The sequence below is a fragment of the Kluyveromyces marxianus genome, chromosome 1 (genome assembly GCF_001417885.1).
Source record: "Kluyveromyces marxianus DMKU3-1042 DNA, complete genome, chromosome 1".
Lineage (NCBI taxonomy): Eukaryota > Fungi > Ascomycota > Saccharomycetes > Saccharomycetales > Saccharomycetaceae > Kluyveromyces > Kluyveromyces marxianus.
Window position 1 is genome coordinate 970614 of NC_036025.1, and position 22623 is coordinate 993236.

General features: G+C 44.9%; 9 protein-coding genes and 1 non-coding gene across 10 annotated transcripts; 8 read left to right on the forward strand and 2 right to left on the reverse strand.

Moving 5' to 3' along the window:
- Window positions 1-1630: 1630 nt before the first annotated feature.
- On the reverse strand, window positions 1631-2842 carry OYE2 (NADPH dehydrogenase; the record flags this gene model as incomplete). Its single annotated transcript, XM_022821551.1, has 1 exon — window positions 1631-2842. One exon carries the CDS (start codon window positions 2840-2842, stop codon window positions 1631-1633), a length of 1212 nt encoding a protein of 403 aa, XP_022673976.1.
- Window positions 2843-4201: 1359 nt separating this feature from the next.
- Window positions 4202-6670, forward strand: PUF4 (Puf4p; the record flags this gene model as incomplete). The annotated part of the gene is made up of 1 exon (XM_022821562.1): window positions 4202-6670. One exon carries the CDS (start codon window positions 4202-4204, stop codon window positions 6668-6670), a length of 2469 nt encoding a protein of 822 aa, XP_022673977.1.
- Window positions 6671-7161: 491 nt separating this feature from the next.
- Window positions 7162-10710, reverse strand: PDR1 (drug-responsive transcription factor PDR1; the record flags this gene model as incomplete). Its single annotated transcript, XM_022821573.1, has 1 exon — window positions 7162-10710. The coding sequence occupies one exon, from the start codon at window positions 10708-10710 to the stop codon at window positions 7162-7164; it is 3549 nt and encodes a 1182-aa protein (XP_022673978.1).
- Window positions 10711-11364: 654 nt separating this feature from the next.
- SPC97 (gamma-tubulin-complex subunit SPC97) lies at window positions 11365-13707 on the forward strand (the record flags this gene model as incomplete). Its single annotated transcript, XM_022821585.1, has 1 exon — window positions 11365-13707. One exon carries the CDS (start codon window positions 11365-11367, stop codon window positions 13705-13707), a length of 2343 nt encoding a protein of 780 aa, XP_022673979.1.
- A 1202-nt stretch (window positions 13708-14909) lies between these two features.
- Window positions 14910-16223, forward strand: ENO (enolase; the record flags this gene model as incomplete). The annotated part of the gene is made up of 1 exon (XM_022821596.1): window positions 14910-16223. One exon carries the CDS (start codon window positions 14910-14912, stop codon window positions 16221-16223), a length of 1314 nt encoding a protein of 437 aa, XP_022673980.1.
- A 355-nt stretch (window positions 16224-16578) lies between these two features.
- Window positions 16579-17043, forward strand: CTR2 (low-affinity Cu transporter; the record flags this gene model as incomplete). Its single annotated transcript, XM_022821607.1, has 1 exon — window positions 16579-17043. The coding sequence occupies one exon, from the start codon at window positions 16579-16581 to the stop codon at window positions 17041-17043; it is 465 nt and encodes a 154-aa protein (XP_022673981.1).
- A 156-nt stretch (window positions 17044-17199) lies between these two features.
- FMO1 (N,N-dimethylaniline monooxygenase) lies at window positions 17200-18474 on the forward strand (the record flags this gene model as incomplete). Its single annotated transcript, XM_022821618.1, has 1 exon — window positions 17200-18474. One exon carries the CDS (start codon window positions 17200-17202, stop codon window positions 18472-18474), a length of 1275 nt encoding a protein of 424 aa, XP_022673982.1.
- Window positions 18475-18625: 151 nt separating this feature from the next.
- On the forward strand, window positions 18626-20683 carry STB5 (Stb5p; the record flags this gene model as incomplete). The annotated part of the gene is made up of 1 exon (XM_022821629.1): window positions 18626-20683. One exon carries the CDS (start codon window positions 18626-18628, stop codon window positions 20681-20683), a length of 2058 nt encoding a protein of 685 aa, XP_022673983.1.
- A 162-nt stretch (window positions 20684-20845) lies between these two features.
- On the forward strand, window positions 20846-20919 carry KLMA_R115. The gene has a single exon. It is a non-coding gene; the product is annotated as a tRNA-Thr (tRNA).
- A 1072-nt stretch (window positions 20920-21991) lies between these two features.
- On the forward strand, window positions 21992-22447 carry SVP26 (Svp26p; the record flags this gene model as incomplete). Its single annotated transcript, XM_022821640.1, has 1 exon — window positions 21992-22447. The coding sequence occupies one exon, from the start codon at window positions 21992-21994 to the stop codon at window positions 22445-22447; it is 456 nt and encodes a 151-aa protein (XP_022673984.1).
- Between the last annotated feature and the right edge of the window lie 176 nt (window positions 22448-22623).

A 22623-nucleotide genomic window follows, 5' to 3' on the forward strand; every position in this document is an offset into this window, starting at 1 on the left:
ATTACATTCTCTTGTATATCACTGCCTTTCTTTGTTATATTCTTCCACTTTTTCTTTGAAGAGTGCCCTCTCTTTTTCATAGAGTCATGTTCTAAATCTAACTGGCTTTGATTTAGACTAGCGCTTTTTTCTGAAACAGGTTGGAAAGTTGATACAGCTGGGTTACGGTATACGGGACACTTTGTTGCAAATAATTTCTCCCTATGATACTGTGAGACTTCTAAAATTACAAACGGAAGGTTTTATCATTAATGGTCTCTGATTGTTGCTATGTTTTGATTTTTGCTACTTGTTTATTCCTCATTTCTGCTTCGTTTTGTTTTACTATTTTCAGACTTTCTTTCTTCCCCCCCATTCCAAGCAACCTTTCTCCTCGGCATTGCATTGATGTCATCGATATCCAGACAACAAGTTTCTATTCAAGCTAACCGTGTTAGGGAAAATGCAAGGCCGATGCCATGGGAGGATCAGATCAGATCTCAATATCGCACGCAAAATCCTAATGTTTAATTGATACCTTTTTTGATCATTTTCATCTGATGCCTTTTTTGTGCATTGACCACACTCAAGTTCTCTTCTCTATATGTTGAACCTTTTTTCTTACTTTCTTAACATGTCTGTTATTGTTGCTTCCAATGTTGTTTTTTTGTTGAGAGATAGTTTAAGATTTCTTGGACTTTTAATTCTCTGGAACATTTTATGATAAACATTTGATATCCTTTCCACGATACTATTAATCAATAATAAACTAATTTATTATAATCCACATATTGGCGAATTCAAAGGAAAAAATGAATAATAATACTCTTAATACAACAATATTTTTTCTGTCTTACGCAATAACAATACATCAATAAAATAAATTGACACACACAGCAGTTTTATTTGATTGAATGGTGTTTCTATCGGGGTTACTTTTGCTCTCTTTTAGTATTTGTGGTGGCTAAATTGTCGATGTGATTGGCATTGATGCTTACAAATGTTTTTTGTTTTCTCCTACACACACACACACACACACTTGGGGGAAACAAAAGCTTTTAATATTCATCAATGTTGTTATTTTGCATCAGCAATAGCTGCTTTAAGAAATACTGATTGAGGAAAAGTATCTTCGCTTTTAACTCAAGTGAAAAGACACTTTTCTACAAACAGATTTTCCTGACATTTCTCCATTATTTGGCTGGACTGTTCTAATTTTACACTTAAACACACACAAATTTTGCACACGCACGTACACGCACACGTACACAACACTTCACATCTTTTATTAATATAAGGTTACTCATTTCGCACAAAGACTTAATGGTAGTTTTTAATTTTATTTTATCTCTTTTATTTTATAAATTCATAGGTTAATTTAATAATGTATTCTCGATCATTGTTTTATATTGAAAGTTTCTTTTAGTAGTAACTAACCAACTATAGAGGAGAATCTTTTGAATCATTACTTACATACAGCCATTGAAGGTCAAAGGCCCCCTCATCTGCCACCACCCATTTCCCATGTGTAGTAGTTAGTTTAAGCATATGTATTATATAATACTATAATATTAAAGTCATCATACATAAAAATTAATTAGAAAGTAGAGAGGACGATAGATTCTGGTCCTGGCCAGCTATCAGTTCAAGCTTAGTACTTCTTTTCCTCTTTCTTGTAACCCTTTGCGACGGATTCCTCGTAGGTTGGGTAATCGGTGTAACCTTCCTTAGTGAATTTGTAAAAGGTGTTTCTATCATACTTGTTCAATGGCAAACCCTTTTCCAAACGGTACACCAAGTCTGGGTTGGCGATGAAGGATCTACCGTAACCGATCAAAGTGTTAGGCTTCTTAGAGTCTAGAGTAGCTTGATCTGGGTCCAAAGCATAGTTACCAACTCTGAGAACTGGACCCTTCCAGATAGAGTAGATGAATTCGTTGGTACCTTCCTTGAACCACTTCTCGAATTCTGGTAGGAATGGGTCGGTCACACGAGGCTCGACCAAATCGATGAAGGCCAATCTCTTGCCAGCTCTAGCTCTCTTTTCCAACTCACCAATGACGTATGCATATTGGGCAACGATGCCAGGGTTCTCACCACCGGACATGGTACCAAAAGTACCGTAAGGAGAGAATCTGATGGAGGTTCTTTCGGCACCAACTGCATCTACAACGGCATCAACCACTTCCAAAGTGAATCTCGCACGGTTCTCGATTGATCCACCGTACTCATCGGTTCTGTTGTTAGAAATAGGGTCCAAAAACTGGTTCAACAAGTAACCGTTGGCAGAATGGATTTGCACACCGTCTGCACCTGCATCGATGGCTTTCTTGGCAGCATCCACGTACTCCTTGATGTACTGCTTGATTTCTTCCTTGGTGATACCGTGCTGTGGGTTGTTAGCCTTTAAGGCACGCTCTTTTTCTTCTTCACCCATGTACAAGTCATCGGTAGCACTATCGTAACGCAAACCTTCCTTCTTCAACACTTCTGGCCATGCTTGTCTACCTAGAACCCACAATTGCACCCACACGAACGACTTGTTCTCATGGATTGCATTGAAGATCTTTTTCCATTCAGCCAATTGCTCTTTGGACCAGATACCTGGCACATTTGGGTAACCACCTGATTGCGCAGAAGGGAAAGTACCTTCCGTGATAATAAGGGTACCAGGGTATTGAGAACGTTGTCTGTAGTATTCCTCGGCCCATTCAGTGTTTGGGATGTTTCCTGGTGCAATGGCTCTCATTCTAGTCAATGCTGGCATGACTACTCTGTGTTTTAGCTCATTGTTACCGATCTTGATTGGCTTGAAGATATTGGTGTCTCCCAATGGCTTAGGGTCAAAGTTCATGTACGACATCTCGACAGTTTGTTGATATAATTAATTAGTTAGGTCTCAGTGCTGCAGATGCTCCAACTGCTACCACTACTACTACCAATATTAGCCTTCTTTATTCTAAGTCAAATACTCAGTATTAACCTAAATATATACATATATATATATATTTACACACCTGTAATAGCAAGTGTAACCACTCACCTTACTAATGCATGCCTATAACGCCCGAGAAATAGCATATGCAACAGCTCGAAGCCCTGCCTTTAGTCTTGGTCCAGTTTGGAATCCCGAAGAAGGTGTGTGTGGTGCGGGTCTCACCATCTCAAACGAGAATTTGTCAGCGGGACGGAGCAAACCTTACTTAATCGTTCGCTGACGAATCGATCGGATGATTCTACTCTACATACGTTATTTACCTACACTCACCGTTCATTGGACATTGGACATTGGACATTGGACATGGGCAGAAGAATATGTTGAAGTGGGACAACGGAGAGCGGAAGAGGGGCACGGATGCGCAGCGGAACGTGTTCCGCTGCGCATCCGCGTGAATTAAAGTGGGACTTTTCTCTCTCGTTTAAGTGTTATTATTATTATTTTTCTTTTTTGGGGGGAGGGCGGTGTGTCGGGGTAATACCATGACGCACGTGACACAATCATGTGCCCGGGTAACATCATACTGCACGGCTGTGTGAAGGTCGTTTTTTTTTTTTTTTTTTTTTTTTTTTTTTTCTTTCCTTTCCTTTCCTCAGCCAAAATGTCTGCGATCATCAATTTCAACATATTGCAATAATGGTATATTATAATTCATACAATTTTAATCAATTTGAATCAATAAACAAACAAAGAAACAAGAAAAACCACCACAAAATAGCGCATATCCCCCTTCATTATTGTTTGATCTTTCCATATCAACGCATATTTTTCATTTCATTTCAATACCACCCCTTCCAGCTTTACCAGTTCACCAACTTTTTCAATAAAATCAGCCTTCTTCGGTAACTTTAGAGAAAGAAAGAAAGAAAGAAAGATCAATAGTGCAAAGTCATAGGTATAACCCAGAGTTTGAATAGTGTGTCAGTTCCTTAGCCGTCGCGTCAATTCCGTCTTTCCTGGTGTTAGTAACAACTCAAGGCTGTCAGAAAAAAAAATAACGAACGAAAACTCTTTTCACCATTGACGGCCAGAGCTAACCATAAGCCCTATTAGTCCCCTGTACATTAGTGTAAACTAGTCCCATTACCATATTGCCTACCTCTATCCTGTTTGATTTGATTCCATTTTATTTTTGTATATTAGAAGAGAAGAGAAGATAGAAACGAAACGAAACGAAGCGAAACGAAACGAAACTAAATTAAACTGAATTAAACTAATTGAAAAATGTCTAGCAATCCTGTGGTTCCAGATACTATCAACGTGGCTCTAGGCCAGCTTCATTTAGATGAAGCTGGTGCTGTGCCAGTTCCGGTTTCCGGTCAAGAAAATGCTCCATCGGTAAAAGTTAGCACTTCCAATAACGATGACGATAATAGCAGTAACAGCGACAGCAATGGACATGCCAATGAGAGTGTTAATGCCAGCAGCATTAATGCAGGTCCCTCAGCTCATGTGACTCCAATGTTCGCGCCCCATATGATGAATCCCTTTATGCCTTACCATCCTATGATGCATATGCCACATTCGGGCTTTTTCCCCGGGGCTCAAGATCCAATGTTCCCTCCACCAGACTCCAGTGCAGCCGTAGATTTCACTCCAGCACAAGGGATCGATCTCTCGATTCCTCAGGAAATGGGCAGTGTCTCCAATGGAGGCGTTTCTGTGGGTGTGGATGCTAATTCTTTGCCAGCAAACGACCCAATGATGATGCAGCAGTACATGAGCAACGGCCAAAGACAAATGTTTTGGATAAACCCAGATAGCTTGAATTCAAGTGCCGTCGACGATATTAACCCAGCAGATGATAGTCATGGCCATGATCCATTTGTGCGTGGTTCGTCTTTCGCTTTAGAAAGCTCTACTGCTGCGGGTGCAGAACATGAAAAGACTGACGCAAAGGTTCCAGGCGCAAACATCTCTAGAAGACAGACGTTTGCAGCTGTCTCAACCTCCAACTTGCTAGGCAGTGAAAACGTCGAGTCAAGTGCCGATTTGGCTTCTCCAAGCGATGCTGCTAATGCTAAGAAGGAGGAACAAGAAAGAGTTTATCCTCAAGCGGCCGCCTACCCATACACCGGTGCTCTACTGCAACCAAACCCGGTCATGTCAGGTCACCCATTGGGCCACCCCCATCATCCACACCCTCACCACCCGCATCCAATCGGGTCGCCATTCCATGGTTACGGTTTCAACACAGCTTTCTCGCCAGTTCCAGTGGCAGGATCTCCATTGACCAACCGTTCTCCAGTTACAACTGGCGAAGGTAAGGACGCCAATGGTGGAGAAGATGCAAACAACGATCAGCCAAACATGCATAAAATTCATTCCGGCATGAACTCACCATCCATGGGCCAATCGGCTGGAATGCCTCCAAACCCATGGATGTTTGCTCCTCACGGCAGTCCAAATTTCATGTTGCCTCATCCGGGCCATCCAGGCCACCCAGGTCACCCAGGCCACCCAGGACATCCAGGCCACCCAGGACATCCAGGCCATCCAAACCATCCAAACCATATGGGCGGACATCAAAGACCACAGAGTGGTAACTCGCAACATAAGAAACGGTCTTATAACAACAATAATGGCAACAATAACAACAACAATAACGCCAATGGCGGTAACCGTAACAACAACTACAATGGTGGGAAATATCATGGGAAGCCTCACCGCTATGAAGATGGATCCCGTTACCAAAATGCAGTTCTAGAACAGTTCATCGGTTCCTTGTACTCTTTATGCAAAGACCAACATGGTTGTAGATTCTTGCAACGTCAATTAGACGAAGAAGGAGAAAAAGCTGCTTCCATTATCTATGCGGAAATTAAAGACCACATTTGCGACTTGATGAGTGATCCTTTCGGTAATTACTTGATGCAAAAGTTGTTCGAATGCATTAACGAAGCTGACAGAGTAGAAATCGTGAAGAACTGTGCGCCACATTTTGTGGATATCGCTTTGGATGCTCACGGTACGAGAGCTTTGCAAAAGTTGGTCGAATGTGTTCAAACCGAAGAAGAGGTTCAACTTTTGGTTTCCACTTTGCAACCATCTATTCTTCCACTAAGCAGAGATTTCAAGAGTAACCATGTTGTTCAAAAGATGCTCGAGAAGTTCTCCTGCAAAGACACTCAGTTCATCTATGATGCCGCATGCGAAGATATCATTAAAATTAGTAACCACAGAAATGGTTGTTGTGTGGTTCAACGTTGTTTAGATTTTGGTGATGAGACACAACGTAATGAGCTATGTGACAAGATTGTCGAAAACTCATTTGAACTAACTATGAACCCATATGGTAACTATGTGATCCAGTACATTCTCACCAAGGAAAGAGAGAAGGAAAACCCTGATTTCAAGTACACAAAGAAAATTGTTGATGTCTTAAAGCTCAACGCAATTGACCTTTCCCTCAACAAATTTGGTTCCAATGTCGTTGAGTCCATTCTTCGTACCCCTGCAGTCTCTGACGTTATGATTTCTAAAATTCTAAACAGTAACGATGAATCTGGGTTATCTAAACTACTACACGATAGCTATGGGAATTATGTCCTACAAACAGCTCTTGATGTGGTGAAAGACTCTAACAGCTCTTTATTCTCACTTTTGTCAGAGTCTCTCAAACCGTTGTTAGTAGGTCAAATCAGAAACACTCCTCATGGCAGAAGAATTGCAGCTCTTATCCAAACAGACTAGACAAAACTGGACAAAATTAAGTTTACTATCGAACTTTGTTCGAACATAGTCAACAATAACAAAACTTTTTTTTTTCTCATTTTGCACATCGGAAACCAATATTTCCCTTCGTCCTTCTATTACGCATTCTAACCTTTTCTCCTCATCCGCCCTCTTCTTTATTGCTCGGCGTCATGTATATTAAAACGGGTTTTCACCTGATGAACAGGGAGAGAGTTTCTCACCTTCAAGTCTATCAATTTAAACTATAGCATACGTACCAGACGGATATCAACAACTAAAATGAACTAAACTAACTAACTAAATAAAGTATACTGTATAATAACGATAATAGGCAATTATCATTTATGATTAAACAATGGTATCAAACATTAAAAACTTATTAAGAATATAGTTACACAAGAGGGGGAAGAGAGCATAAAAAGAGTAAGATCATCACGTTCATTTAAATATTTTTAATAGAATAAAGATCACTTCTATTCTTGTTGTGTTTATTTTTGGGGCGGTGGTGCCGGCCCTGTTACTAAATCATCCCAGAGGAAGGAGAATAATTGATCCACATTACCATGATCAGCAAAATCTTGAATTGTTCCCAAATTGAAGAAAGTTCCTTGATCATTTTTGCCTTGAGGGTCGACAGATTTTTGAGGCGATTGAGTCATATCAGGGTTGAATTGGTGAAATGTATCCGTTTTACCTCCCACTGGAACTGATGGCTGATGTTGCGGCTGCTGATGCTGTTGTGGATGCTGTTGTGGATGCTGTTGTGGATGCTGTGGTTGCGGCTGTGGTTGCGGCTGATGCTGATGCTGCTGATGCTGCGGCTGCTGCTGCATGTTTATTGGCCTTTTATCTTGTCCATACATGCTTACACCATCTTTACCCTCAACACCGAATTGATTAGGTACTTGAGAGGAGTTCACATTTAGACTTGGTTGGGTTGCAGTGGGAGGCACTTTCCCCAAGGTCTGTTCCAATATGGTATTTGGCGTTTCTGCATGATCCGTTGTAGTTGTACTTTCCGATGAAAGATTAGTAGGGAATAAGTCATCGAAGAAGAATAAACTTGACGGCATGGAGTCGGACTTATTGAACAATGCTTCGCTTAACCAAGTTTTCACTTGAACGTGTAGTTCACTTTCTTTAATAGAACTGAGAGATGGAGAAAAGTAGCTAAACGTATTGTCGAACAATTTGAGAATCGTATCTTGATATTCAGGATGCTCTGAAGAGGCGACTTCTGCTAGTAAAGCATTAAAGTCCTTTTTCATGTAGTCCAAATACAAATCAATCACCACACGCACCAGGATTTTAACAAAGAATTGGACTTGTAGCAATGATCTTTGAATTCTTGTCTGATCTATAGAATCACAACTAACACCACAGTATTCAAAATATCTGCACAATTTGAGAAACGAGAACACATCATCCAAAGTAGACAGTTTGAAATAGAGTAAATTTTCTCCAACGTATGAAACTGCAATAAGCAATATAAGTTTGGACATGAAAAAGAGATCATAAATATCGTCATTCATTTCCAAATAGCTGATAACCGTTTTCCATGAGAGCGATATACTTTTCCGGAACGTTTTCATCTCGTGATTCATTTCAGCATTATCGGGACCCAGGTTTAATCTTGCAAGAATATGTGTAGCCGATACAACGCAAAAAGTGAAAAAGGCTTCCGTTGTTATATAATACCAATATAAGCCTGGATCCTTTAAATCTGGGTCTTCATTAGGGTCTGCCTTAACATTACCGCTAAGCACATACCGCTGGAGAGCCGCATTCAATATATCGAGACGCCTTTTGTAAATTCTGAGTTCACGTAGTAGTTCTTCAGCCATTCGCACCCTCTCAGCATGATTTTGAGCAAAGATCCGGAAGTTTGCGAAACGGTCATTGTAGATGATGTTCATTTGAAACTGGCGAGAGAAGAAGCAGGATAAGAAAATGACAAATCCAAGAACATCACGAAGGGAGATATCTGCCTTGTTTGTGAAGTCAACGGTCCCTACGTCGACTTCTTCGTCAATCTTCTTCAACAAATCCTGATAGTCAACACAGTTCATTTGTCTCATGAATTTGGGGAAGAGGGGGCTCTGACTGTCAGCACCATGGAATAATGGCTTTGAACCAGTGATGAAGATGGAATACTGATCCCAGAAAAACGTTTTCCACCACAGCATTCTTCTAGAGTCAGCCATACGTTCATCCATAACAAGGTACGTCTCCCATTGGTCGAGGCCATAAACTTGAAGGACCTGAACTACCTGTGTCAAAAGATACGTGAACGTTTGATGGCCATCAATCCAGTACAAATTCATGACAAAATCTAAAACATCATCAATGAAAGCCAAAGGCTCTGCATCGCTTCTTGAAATACTTATTCTTTTGAAAAAATGAAGCGCCAAACTGAACAGTAGCTCTTCCGCTTCTATGAAACTAGTTGTCTCCCTACTTATGTTTTTCCCATCCTTTTGTTGTGCAGCAAGTTTGAAATGTCTACAAAGTTTCTGATACTCAATTCTGTTGGTCTCCAAAATAGCAACAACCCAATGGAATGTTTCCATAGTATAGGAAACCGTGTTATTCCCAACATTGCTCACGATGTCGTACCAGTTCTCAATACGGAACTGCTTCTTGGTGTTTACTAATTTATGCAAAAGGCGAGTGGGAATCTTGTTTAGCAAGAACCGGATCCGCTCTCCTTCTGGAACATTTATAGACGCCCTAGCACAATACGTTTCAATGGGCGCACTCCAACACTGCGCATTCTCCTTCTCAATAGCAGAACTTATATCAAAGTGACGTAGCAACAAGTACAAGTTCTCCTTTGACTCCTTGGTGTGGAACAGGCCATCCCTTAGGAATTCCTTCGCAAAATGACCTATACCTCTTAAAGATAGCCACTGTCCCGGATAGTGCATACCATAAGTAATGTCTATCAAAGGCGGTTTGTAAAGGTAACCTTCGAGACGATTAGTGTCTACTTTGACGTATCGGTTCAAATTAACTTGCGTAGACTCATAATTCCTCAATAGCTTTGCTTCAAGACAAATGGCGTTATCTTCTGCAAGTGCAGGATTCGAAAGTTCTTCACGCTTGATTCTGGGTTCCGAAATTTTCTTCTTCAAGGTCGCGATTTCAAACTCAATGTTTTTAATAGCGTAAACTATCGACTCCGATTGGGGCTGGCTGCTTTTCTTCAAGTCTTGAATGCATTTTTTCAAGTCTTCTATTCTATCTTCTACATCGGACAACGAACGGTAAAGGATATGGGGTTCCTTCTTTTGAGGACTACTGGCTTCAGGGTTCCCATTTCCGTTCCCAGTGCCATTCCCAGTGCCACTGCCATGTGTAGAAGCGTGACTTGACCCTTGGCCGGAAACTTGACCGGGACCTGGAACTGGAGGTGAACATGTGCCTGCAACAGCAGACGGAGACACATGCGGCGGCAGTTGGCCAGCCACGCCCTCAGAAGCAACAGACCCAGACCCAGCCCTCGCCCTGGCTCCAGCCCCAGCTAGAGGCTCGGTCGCCCGCACAACCGTGGGAATATCCACCTTACACGGCGTCGCAGAACTGAGACCCTGTGGGTGTCCATGTGGATGAGCCATTCCGTCACGTGACACAGAACTCGTCGTGGTCGTAGTCGCTGCTACTGCTGCCGGATTCCGAGAAACTGCCTCAAACCGCTTCGCCGTCTCCATTTTCAGAGCAACGCTGCTAGGATTAAGAATAGACACCGACGTCCTATCAACCACCTCGTTCCCACCAGCAGCATCACTCTTCTTCGTCTTCTTCCTCTTCGAAACCGACCCTGCAACATACGAATACACACACTCACACCCGTACGTCTGACAAGACTTACAAGGCAGCGTCCCAGAACACTTGATCTTCTTCTTACGACAACTATCACACGCCCGACTAACCTTCGTTCGCGACTTAACAACACCGCCTCCTTTACCATTCATCCCTTCTCCATTCCCATGTCCTACAACACTTTTCGCTTCCTGTGAAAGCCCAGGGGGCGACATCCCATTACTAAACATCCCCAATACTTCCAAATAATACCCCAATCAATCACAAATAATCCAATTTACCCTTTCCAAAACAATACTCGCTCTTTTGTCTTGTCTTGTCTTGTCTTCTTGTTCTTGAACCAATCAATCAAAACAATATATTACAATAAAACCCAATCTAAATCGCTTCCTATATCGCGAAATCTTAACCGCCCACACGATAAACTAAACTATCAATCGTATAACAACCCCCGATCGACAAAAAGGGCCATACCTCATCCTTTTCTCCCACTAAAACACTCTTCACAAATATCGTCCAATACTCAAGTATGTTGTAAATGGCTGAGTATTAATGATTCAGAACTCATTTTTAAGGTTTTAACGCCTGTTGGGAAAAGAAAATCGAGAAAATCGAAAATCCCCGACGGTTCGAGAGGGGTTACCCGGTGGATACTGTTTTTTGTTCGAAAAAAATAAAAAATAAAAAAAATTTAAATTCAAATTTGAATTTGAATTTTTCCCGCCGAAGTCCTGGGCTGGACTATAAAAGGAGAAAGAAAACAAAGGAGGTAAAGGTAAACAAAGGAATAAACAAAGGCGGCAAATGAGAAGTAAAAGGGTATAGAGCAGACAGACAGGCGCTCAAGACGGGAGCTAGAGGAATATTATATGGAGGATCGAGGAGTTCATGAGCGAGTGTATGTTTTGAGCGAAGGAAGTGGGGCGTTTGGGTGTCGAGTGAATAGTGGGCCGCTATGTAGCGAGGAAATCAAGGTCAAGACGTATCCTATTGACAAGACGAGCAGTGAGCGGGTTCAGGAGAGTTTGGTAGTACGAGACTTGCTTTTGGTGTTGCAGGGGTATGAGGGAGTTTACATTCGGTACAATAACAGTTATTCGCGGGAGATGTTGGTTGGTCCTGAGTATAAAGTGGTGAAGATGATGAATGTTGCGTTCAAGAGTTTCAGCAAGAAGTTGATCAAGATCGGGTCTATATATGTGAAGCTGGAGAAGTTTGGACAGTGGTGTGGTGAGGATAGGTACGGGAGGGTGATGCACCGGCTTGGGTACGAGGTGCGGAGGTTTTTGCACGAGGATTATTTGAGTTGTGTGAAGGAGTTGGAGAGACGGTTTCAGGAGGATGTTTTGTTTAGCATACGGGACTTGGAGATGGCGTTAGAGGAGGAGTATGTGTATAAGTTCAAGCTTTTGGATCGGCTAGTGGACGAAGTTGTAGGGAGTGTGAAGTATCGGAGCGAGATGGACCGTGTGCAGATGGATTTCGACAATTTTATGGAGGATTTGAAGCGCGACACCAATAGCGAGATCGATTTGCGGGTGTTGTACGATACACGGGTGTCGCTGTATGTGAAAGGTGGGTCGTTGTTGTTAATTTTGCAAAAGATGATGGAGCAAGAGCAAGGCGATTCGCGGCACATCAAGTTTCTCTCGGCGTTGTGCGAGCCATTGTACGAAGTTTACAGCAAGATGTTTATTCAGTGGATGGAACACGGGCAATTGGCAGATATTCACGACGAGTTTTTGATTAGTGACACTGTAGCCGATGTTGATGATGAGAAGTTATCGTACATGTTGGATAACGAGCGGTTGTGGGACACCAGATACGTCATTCGCAAGGACGGATTGCTTCCGCAGTTACAGGATAAAGAGTTGCTGCAGAAAATACTGCTGACGGGTAAAATATGGAGCTTGATTCGCGTGTGCTGCGGAACTACCGGCACCACCACTAGTACTAGTACAAACACCAAGAATAATGGTGGTGTTAGCAGCGGTGGAAGTATTACGGGCAACATATTCACCAATACGACCCTTCTAAGAGCCTATGTGAACGATTGGTACCAGCGCGCCAACGACGAATGCGTCAGGATGTTTTACGAGGGATACCACATGGACAAATTCATGCAATTGGTACACGACCAATCGTACGTGCACGGTGTTTTGGACCAGATCTGGAGCTCGAAGTTTCTAGCCAAGTCGCTTTTCGAACTAACAAGAAGCCCCAACGAGGCTACTGTGGTCAAAATCCAAAGGCATTTCAGCGATGTGGTTCGTGAAGTTAAGGTTGAAGATAGTTACAAAGGCATGTTACTACAATTAACCAGCTTAAAGTTGGATACCAATCCATTTTTCCAAACGTTACGCCAATTCATAGATGACCAAGAAAGCCAGTTGTTGAATGCAGATAACTTCCAACAGTTGAAGGTGATGTTGGTGGGCAACCAGGGAGTAGGAGAGGAACCACAATTTGGTAGGACCAAAAAGAAAAAGAATTCTGTCCCGGCAGCAATGTATGTTCAGTTTGATACCAGCATACCGTACCCTTTGAACATTATTTGGACCAAGCCAGTCATGGTGCAGTACCAGATGATTCATCGGCTAATATTCATTCTCTCGTACCACGAACGTTTGCTAGAAGACACATGGTTCGAGATATCCAAGAACGATTATTGGAGACGCAATGGTGTACCGTCCCAGGAAAACAATATGCTAAAAGTTCAATGCATACGTCTGGCACGGGTTCTACATTTCCAGATGAGATCGATGGTGAAGGAGAAAAGAAGACAGGTGACGACTGCAGCAGCAGCAGCAGCAGCAACAGCAGCAGCATGTGGAGCTGCCACCGCCGCCGTGGGCCCCGCCACGCGCGAAAGGGATCTTCTCACCCTTCAACACACCGTGCAGGATCACGTGACCAACATAGTATCAATCGCTGGCCTTACATCCATACACCACATAGAAACACAGGAGGCCACGCTCCATCTGATACACTCGTTCATACGGTTCGTGGCGTCATGGCGCAGATCCAAGCGTCCCACAAGCACCAATTCCAACGCAAATACCACTACCATCACCACTGGCATGCATGCAAGCCGCATGCTGGACCACGACAACACAGACGGGGCAGAAGAGGACATTTCGACCTGGCAATTAAGAATGGATACCTTAAGGCAGTACATGTCCGTATGGAACGATATCGTCTCGCAAACATAAGGGTAGTATAGTAGACTAGAGAAGAGAAGGGAAGAAAATACACACGTGACCGTTTAATTAAGTGTATGTGTTTTTTTTCTGCATTGAACTTTCCGCAACCGACAAAATGAAAAGTACAATACAACAAAACTCAAATTAAAAAAAAAAAAAAAAAATACGACCACACCCCGGCGTGTTTGTACCGTTTTCAATATTCAATTTTCAATTTCCCAAAAAAACAAGAAGCCGGAATCCACCGGAATCCACTAATACGCAAAAAAGACGACGCCAGCTTCGCCGTTGGGCATTGGCACCATATTCCATCGTTCGTTTGACTTTGGTTTTAGTTTTAGGTTCTGGCTTCGTGTTTTCCCCTCACTGCCCTTGTCCTTGCCGTGCTCCCCCTCGTTCTCTGCGCAAAGTCTGGTGACCCTCCGGCTGCCACAAAATCCCGAGGCACTGAAAGGGTGGGGCGTCGGGGGTCTCGGGGCAGAAGCCTTGAGCTTCGTGTTTATTCACTCTGTACGGGCGGTTCTAGCGTTTCTGGGAATCCAAAGAGGAAGGGCCGTGTTTCGTGCAGGCATTTTAGTGGATGCCCGGGATGTAAGCTCTTCGGTTACAGAAAATCAGGTTGTGATTCCAGTATGAGGAATAGTGGATGCCAGGTTGTGCGAGCATCACCAATATCATGGGAAATGCGAAATGGGCATGAGCCCAACCAACACAACACAATACCATACGCCAAATGGTAGCCTGAAAAAAAAAAAAAAGGTCTTGCCAGACCACTAAACTCGAGGTAGAACAAGACTGAGAAAGAGTGTGTGATCCCTTTGGTGGTAGTAATTTTTTTTTTTTTTTTTTTTTTCAAGTTTCCAGCATCCCAAACCGAAACCCAACATCATCATGATCCCATCCCATGCCTATGCCCATGCCACATTCATTCATTGCACAACACACAACGTAGTGGACGACAGCATAGCATCAGTTAACTAACGGCCACTTGTTTTTTTTTCTTCCATTTTTTCGTTTTGTTCTAGCAACAATGAGTTCTAATTTTTTTGTTATAAAAGGGACAGTTAAGGTATATGTAAGGTTTCTTGTTCCATTTGGGTTAGAGTTTTGTAGTATTAGTTTTGGTTCTTAGTTCTTTTGGCCTAAGAAACCAGTAAGAATTCTTCTGATTTTCTTTACAAACACATCAACAACAACAAACACAAACTACAATGGCTGTCTCTAAGGTTTACGCTAGATCCGTCTACGACTCCCGTGGTAACCCAACTGTCGAAGTTGAATTGACCACCGAAAAGGGTATGTTCAGAGCTATGGTCCCATCTGGTGCTTCCACTGGTATCCACGAAGCTTTGGAAATGAGAGATGGTGACAAGTCCAAGTGGTTGGGTAAGGGTGTCTTGAAGGCTGTTGCCAACGTCAACGACATCATTGCTCCAGCTTTGATCAAGGCTAACGTTGATGTTACCAACCAACAAGCTGTTGACGACTTGTTGTTGTCTCTAGACGGTACTCCAAACAAGTCCAAGTTGGGTGCTAACGCTATCTTGGGTGTCTCTTTGGCTGCTGCCAAGGCCGGTGCCGCTGCCAAGAACGTCCCATTGTACCAACATTTGGCTGACTTGGCCAAGGCTAAGACCGAACCATTTGTCTTGCCAGTTCCATTCTTGAACGTCTTGAACGGTGGTTCCCACGCTGGTGGTGCTTTGGCTTTGCAAGAATTCATGATTGCTCCAACTGGTGCTGAATCCTTCTCCGAAGCTTTGAGAATCGGTTCTGAAGTTTACCACAACTTGAAGTCCTTGACCAAGAAGAGATACGGTTCTTCTGCTGGTAACGTTGGTGACGAAGGTGGTGTTGCTCCAAACATTCAAACTGCTGAAGAAGCTCTAGACTTGATTGTTGACTCCATCAAGTTGGCTGGTTACGAAGGTAAGGTTTCCATCGGTTTGGACTGTGCTTCCTCCGAATTCTACAAGGACGGTAAGTACGACTTGGACTTCAAGAACCCTAACTCTGACAAGTCCAAGTGGTTGTCTGGTGAACAATTGGCTGAAATGTACCACGAATTGGTTAAGAAGTACCCAATTGTCTCTATCGAAGATCCATTTGCTGAAGATGACTGGGAAGCTTGGTCTCACTTCTACAAGACCGCTGGTGTCCAAATCGTTGCTGATGACTTGACTGTCACCAACCCTCTAAGAATCAAGACTGCCATTGAAAAGAAGGCTGCTGATGCTCTATTGCTAAAGGTCAACCAAATCGGTACCTTGTCTGAATCCATCAAGGCTGCTAACGACTCTTTCGCCGCCAACTGGGGTGTCATGGTCTCCCACAGATCTGGTGAAACCGAAGACACTTTCATTGCCGACTTGGTTGTTGGTCTAAGAACTGGTCAAATCAAGACTGGTGCTCCAGCCAGATCCGAAAGATTGGCCAAGTTGAACCAATTGCTAAGAATTGAAGAAGAATTGGGCTCCAAGGCTATCTTCGCTGGTAAGAAGTTCCACAACGCTAACCAATTATAAATCTAGCTGACGCGACGCTTTTTTTCTCCAACTAAGGGAATCCAGGGAAAACCCTCGAGCCCCAGTTTTGGTTAGAAATTGTCCTTTTTATAACTATTGAATGACCTAACTAAATCTATATAAACCTTTTTAACGTCTAACGACTCTTTATTATTGACCTTTCTTGGGCCAGGCCAAAGGCCAGGCCTTGGCCCAAGGTACCACCCCCTTATATATGCTCAGCCAATTGACTCAGCTGTCCCTCCACACTTTATTCTTGTATTCCTGTATTATTCCTGTATATAATAACTCTCTATAATACCATCTATAATACCATGTATAACCACTCCCCCAACCAACAGCAACCCCCACCGCAATGCACCACGAACAACAACCCTCCATGATGAAACACCACCCCGCCGCTCCTGACCACGGCAACCACCACCCTGGCTCGGGCCCTGGCTCAGGCCCTATGTGCTCCATGGACATGACTTTCAACTGGAACACCGAAAATGTATGCATTGTCTTCAAATCGTGGCGCATCTCATCATACACCCAGCTCTTCTTGTCGGCCTTATTCATCTTCTGCTTCTCGTATGGTGCCGAATACTTGAAGTACTACGTCGGTGTACTAAACCAACGTCTCACGGGATCGCTCACCAGACGCACCAGGATCCAAGCTTCGCTATGGTACGGTTTGCAGTATACTATCTCTATTCTACTAATGCTTATCTATATGACCTATAACGGGTATCTCATCGCCGCTGTGCTTCTAGGAGGCATGCTGGGCCACTTCCACTGGTCGCAGTCGCCTGCGATCCAGCTCCCACCGTGCCATTAGGCTGCCATTAGGCAGCCTAGTGGCAGCCTAAATATATATATATATATATATTCATATATACATATATAATAGTAACAAGATGTATATGGTTCTTTATGTGCTTGTGCTTGCTGGAGGAAATGCTGACTGGATCAAACGGCCAATTGACTTCGAGTGATGCTCAGTGTTGGTGTGATAGGTGCAGGACCCGCCGGGTTGGCCACGGCCCGGGTCCTTGTTGCAAATAATAAGGCTGCAAAAGTGGACTTATTCGAGGCCAGCGATAAGGTTGGTGGAGTTTGGAACTACGAAAGCAACACCGCGATGTACGACGTGCTAGAGACGAATTTGTCCAACGTGTTGATGGCGTACGAGGGGTTCCCGTTTGCTGGCCGCAAACGGTTCCCCACGCGACAAGAGGTGCAGCAGTATCTTGAGTCATACTGGGAATCTGTCATTAAGCCCAACGACAGAGTGAGACTGTTCACGAATACGCGGGTCACGGGGCTCGAGAAGGTGGACAACGGCTGGGAAATCACTGGAGAAGGTGCAAATGGTGTTACTCTACACCAATACGACTACGTGGTGGTCGCCAATGGCCATTTCAGCAAGCCTTTTGTTCCACGTAATATACCGGGCCTCGAGACATGGCCCCAGGCGAGCCAGTGCCATTCGAGAGACTACAAAAAGTGCACGCAGTTCCAGGACTTGAACGTGGTCATCGTGGGGAACGGCAGCTCGGCCACTGATATCGCTACGCAGATCAGCACCACCGCCAGACAGGTGTACCAGAGTGTCAAGCCCGATGCCAAGACCAATTGGCCCGACAACAGCATTGTGGAAGTGGTTTCGCAGATCGAGAGCGTTGCGTGGGACCAAGAGCGTAGCGTCCACCTCATCGACGGCACCGTGCTCGAAAACATCGACTACATTATCTGGGCCACAGGGTTCTACTACGACTTGCCGTTTTTGCGCAATGACAAGTACCGTTCGGACTTGTTCAAGGGCCAGCCCCAGGGCCAGCAAAAGCACTTGTACAGCCTTTACGAACACATCGTGTACACGGGCGACCACACGCTCTTTTTCTCGCTGATCCCGGCCAATATCGTGCCGTTCCCGCTCGCTGAGCTCCAGGCATGCGTCATCGATCTGTGCATCGCTGGCCGCATTCCAGACTCGGAGATCGTGTCGCCAGCAATTGAGGAGCCAACGTCGCACTTTTTGCCCACGCCAAAGGATATCGAGTACTACCAGCACTTGCAGGGCATCCTGGACAAGTACGGCGCGGCGGACGCTGCGTTCAAGCCGCGCAATTGGACGCAGAAGTGGGTTGATGAACGTCTTTCTTCTGCGGAATTGAAAGCGCAGCGCCAGAAACTGCTCGTGCAATGGGCAATCGAGCTGCACGCAAGGGGCCAGCCTTACACGCTGCCCCCAGGACCAGGGTCCTAGGCCAAGGGCCCTGGGGCCTTAGATAGTAATATATACATGTGTAATCCCTCTGTAAAGAGCCATGACCACGTGATTTTCCACTAACTTCACCAACTCTCATATTAAAGACAAGTTGAAGAAGAGAACAGACCAACCTATAGAGAGAGTTGGAATGATGAGGAGAGAGGAGTGGAAACAAGCCGTCAAGCGTCGAGAGTGGTGTTTTAAAGTAGCTGAGGCATTGGTCTATGGGCTAATGGGTGCAGAATCTAGCAATGAGACCGATGGAGGTGCAGGGATGCCATCGCATTCTTGTTCGCGATGCCGCAGGATCAAGAAGAAGTGTTCGAAGGAGGTTCCTGCGTGCCAGAACTGCGTGAAGGCCGGCAAAGCGTGCGATTATCCCGGGAGGGCTCGCCGGCGGAAACGGAAGGAGATTGAGGAGGCGCTTTTGCGGGAGGCGAGGGTAAGGAGTGGTACTAGTAGTGGTAATGGTACCAGTACCAGTAATAAAGAGGAACAGAAAAGACCACAGCACTCGTTGGTGTCTGCGAGTTCTGTTTCGTCGTTTTTGAATCTGCTCAACACGTTGAACGACACGAAGGGGATTGCTAGTGGCAGCCCTGATCTGGACGAGAGCGAGGATGTGTCATCGTCATCGCCAACAGCGGAGCCCAGACTGAAACGGTTTAGAGGGAAGAAAGACGCTGTAGCGTCGCATGCGGGACTTCCCGAGCACGAAAAGCACCGATCTGAGTCGACACCGATCACGGCATCAGCGATCCAGATCGAGACGGTGCTTTCTGTGTTCAAAGGCGGACGAACGACGCCGATGAAACAACTGCCGTTGCAGATCCAGAGACCGCTTTACGACCGGTTCGTGGCTGCTTTCTTCAAGCACAACCACATGTCGTACCCATTGCTCAACAAGGTGGACTTCTTGAACAAAGTGTCGAACATCCGGGACTTCAACACGCTGGAGGACGAGGAAGAGGGCTACGACGATGTGTTTATCTTCGAGTTGTACATGACCATGGCGATCGGGTGCACGACGTTGCAACGGGCCGGGATGCTTTCTGCTGAAGAAGAAGGGTTGAGCGAGCATTTCTCGTACATGGCCATGAAGCGGTTCTGCCCCGTGATGCACTTGCAGAACCTGGAGACGATCAAGTGTCTCTTGCTCTTGGGGATATACTCGTTCTTCGAGCCGAAAGGTGTGTCGTCGTGGACCATCAGTGGGTTGATCATGCGGCTCTGCATTGGGTTTGGGTTGAACCGGGCGTTGACGACGAAGAAGTTGAAGACGATGTCGATGATCGACGTGGAGATGCGGTACCGGGCGTTCTGGTCTTTTTACTCGTACGAGCGGTTGGTTGCGACGTCGTTGGGCCGGATCTCGTGCTTGCACGACGACGATATCAGCGTTCCGCTACCGCGACCTTTGTTCGAAGAAGAAAACGACGACATTGAGGTGACCAACATGATGATCAGCTTGCGGAAGCTTGGCGGACGCATCTACCGGAAAGTGCACAGCGTTGGTGTTGGGAAGAAGAAGCTGATGCTGGAGGAGAAACGGGCGATAGTCGAGGGCTTACGTGCCGAGTTGGACGAGGTGTACAAGCAAGAGACGATCAAGATACGGAATCTGAACATCAGGGCGAACAGGTACAATGAGGACAACCAGAAGAACCAGAACAGCAGCAGCTGTTCTGGCAGCTGCATTTCGTTCCACCACTCGGAAGAGTGGCTCACAATGAGGTACTACCAGTTGCAGATCATGCTTTACAGGCCGAGCGTGTTGATACCGAAACCGGCGATGGACTCGCTAACGATATTGGGGGACGCATGTTTGAAGTCGTTGAAATACACATACAGCTTGTACCAGAGACGGCTCTTGCCGCTTAACTGGATCACGCTCTTCAGGGTGCTTACGATCTGCAACACGATGCTCTACTGTTTGTGCCAGTGGTCGATTGACATTATAGAGTCCAAGATTGAAATACACCAGTGCATCGAGGTGCTCAAGCATTTCGGGGCGAAGTGGGTGTTTGCGGCGAAATGTGCGGATGTGTTTTCGAACGTGAACAACATGATTCTCGATATCAGTCTCTCGAACGGGCGGGTGCCCAACATGGACAAGTTGACGCGGGAACTTTTCGGTGCGAGTAACGAGTACCAGGAGATATTGGACGAGAACAACGTCGACATCTCGTGGGTGGACAACATATAGACATATATATAGGCATATATATAGGCATATATGCATGTGTTAATGTAGTTACAATTGGCCTGTGGTGGTGGTATTACCAAGGCATATATCTATCTATCTGCTGGCAGTTATTTTTGTCCCCAGGGTATCAACCGTTTGGCACGCCAACCACGACACAGGGAATGCCTCCTTAGCTTAGTGGTAGAGCGTTGCACTTGTAATGCAAAGGTCGCTAGTTCAATTCTGGCAGGTGGCAGTTCTTTTTTTGTTTCCCTGGGGGATGTTGGGTTACCCGGGGACACAGTCCCCGGGTAATTCAAATTACACACACGGGACCTTAGAAGGGACCTCAATTATCAAATACCTTACTTAGCCTTGGCCCTGGTATATCTGGGCCAAAGCCTTTTCTGGCCCTAGGCAAAGCCATTGGACGTCCAGGATCAACAAGTGCCCCCCCTTCTATTGTAAACGACAAGGGTTGTTTTCGGACATCATATACTAGTCACGTGGGAAATAATGTATAGGACAAAATAGTAATGCTCTTCACTCATCTTTGGCACTGGCCATACAAATACTGTTGAATCTGGGTCATCTTTCCATAATACAGAGATGTATAATATATTCTTCTACATAGTCTCATATATACCTCATCTATACCTCATCTATCTCTGAATCCATCTCTGAATCTATTTAGAAGTAGCTGGTAGAAGGTGTCCTTCCTTCTACTAGTCGTTATCCAATCCTTATACAAGAGAGCAGTTATAGATCGGGTAACCACATAACTATATACCAGCGTTACCCGGAGACCACGTGTTACCCGGGGGACCCAGTATTACCCGGAGATCCAACGTTACCCGGAGATCACTCACTCTCGGAAATTTCCGCCTTATCCCCAGGGTTACCCGGGGGAGGTGTAGTGTCCCCGGGTAACCCCTACATGGATAATTTCTTGTCACATTGTGTATTGTACAGAAGAAAGAGAGCGACCAGACCACACAGAAGTAAAGAGAGAGAGAGATGAGCTTTGTTGTGCCCCATTGACACCCCATTGACACTCCAATTGAATCATACCATACCACACCCATGCTACTCCAACTACTCTCCTACATAGGTACCGTCCTGGGGTTCGTTTTCCTGACTTTGTCCACCGCTTCTGGACTCTACTACCTAAGTGAACTAGTAGAAGAATACACAGAACCAACAAGAAGGTTCCTATACCGCGCCATATACACGATTATCGGGATCTATGTGCTGCTAGTTGTGTTTGACGGGTTTCCCATCGTGTTATCGGCGTTTTCGATCTTCACGTACGTGGTTTACTTGCAGAACATGAAGCAATTCCCGTACATTTCGCTCTCGAACCCAACGCTCATGCTCAGCTGCGTCCTGGTGCTGATCAACCACTATTTATGGTTCAAACACTTCAATGACGTGAAGATCCCGCCTCAGTTCAAGTTTGATCCGAACTACGTGCCCAAGAGACGCGCTACGTTTGCCGAAGTGGCCTCGTTCTTTGGGATCTGCATATGGTTTATACCGTTTGCGCTATTCGTGTCGCTTTCTGCTGGGGAGAACGTGTTGCCCACGCATACGAGCGGCAAGAAGAGCGACGATGCGGCTGCCATGGGCTCGGCTGGCGCCGCAGAAGGGTCCAAGACTGGTGTTAGGAGACGGGCCAAGGGTCTTGCGATGATCGTGATTGATTATGCGAGAGAGTACTTCTACTCGATTGGGAAGCTCTTTGGCTTGAAAGACAGCAAGAAGGCGGACGGGTTGTTGATCTAGGGTTGATCTAGGGATATCCAAATGTACATACATACATATAGATATGGATATATATATTTATGTGTAGGTCCTGATACGTATTTAAATGAGATGGCATTCTTTTTGAAAAGTTTAGTACCAATAGCTAATACCAATGGCTAATACTAGGAGTAATACCAGGGCTAATACCAGGGCTA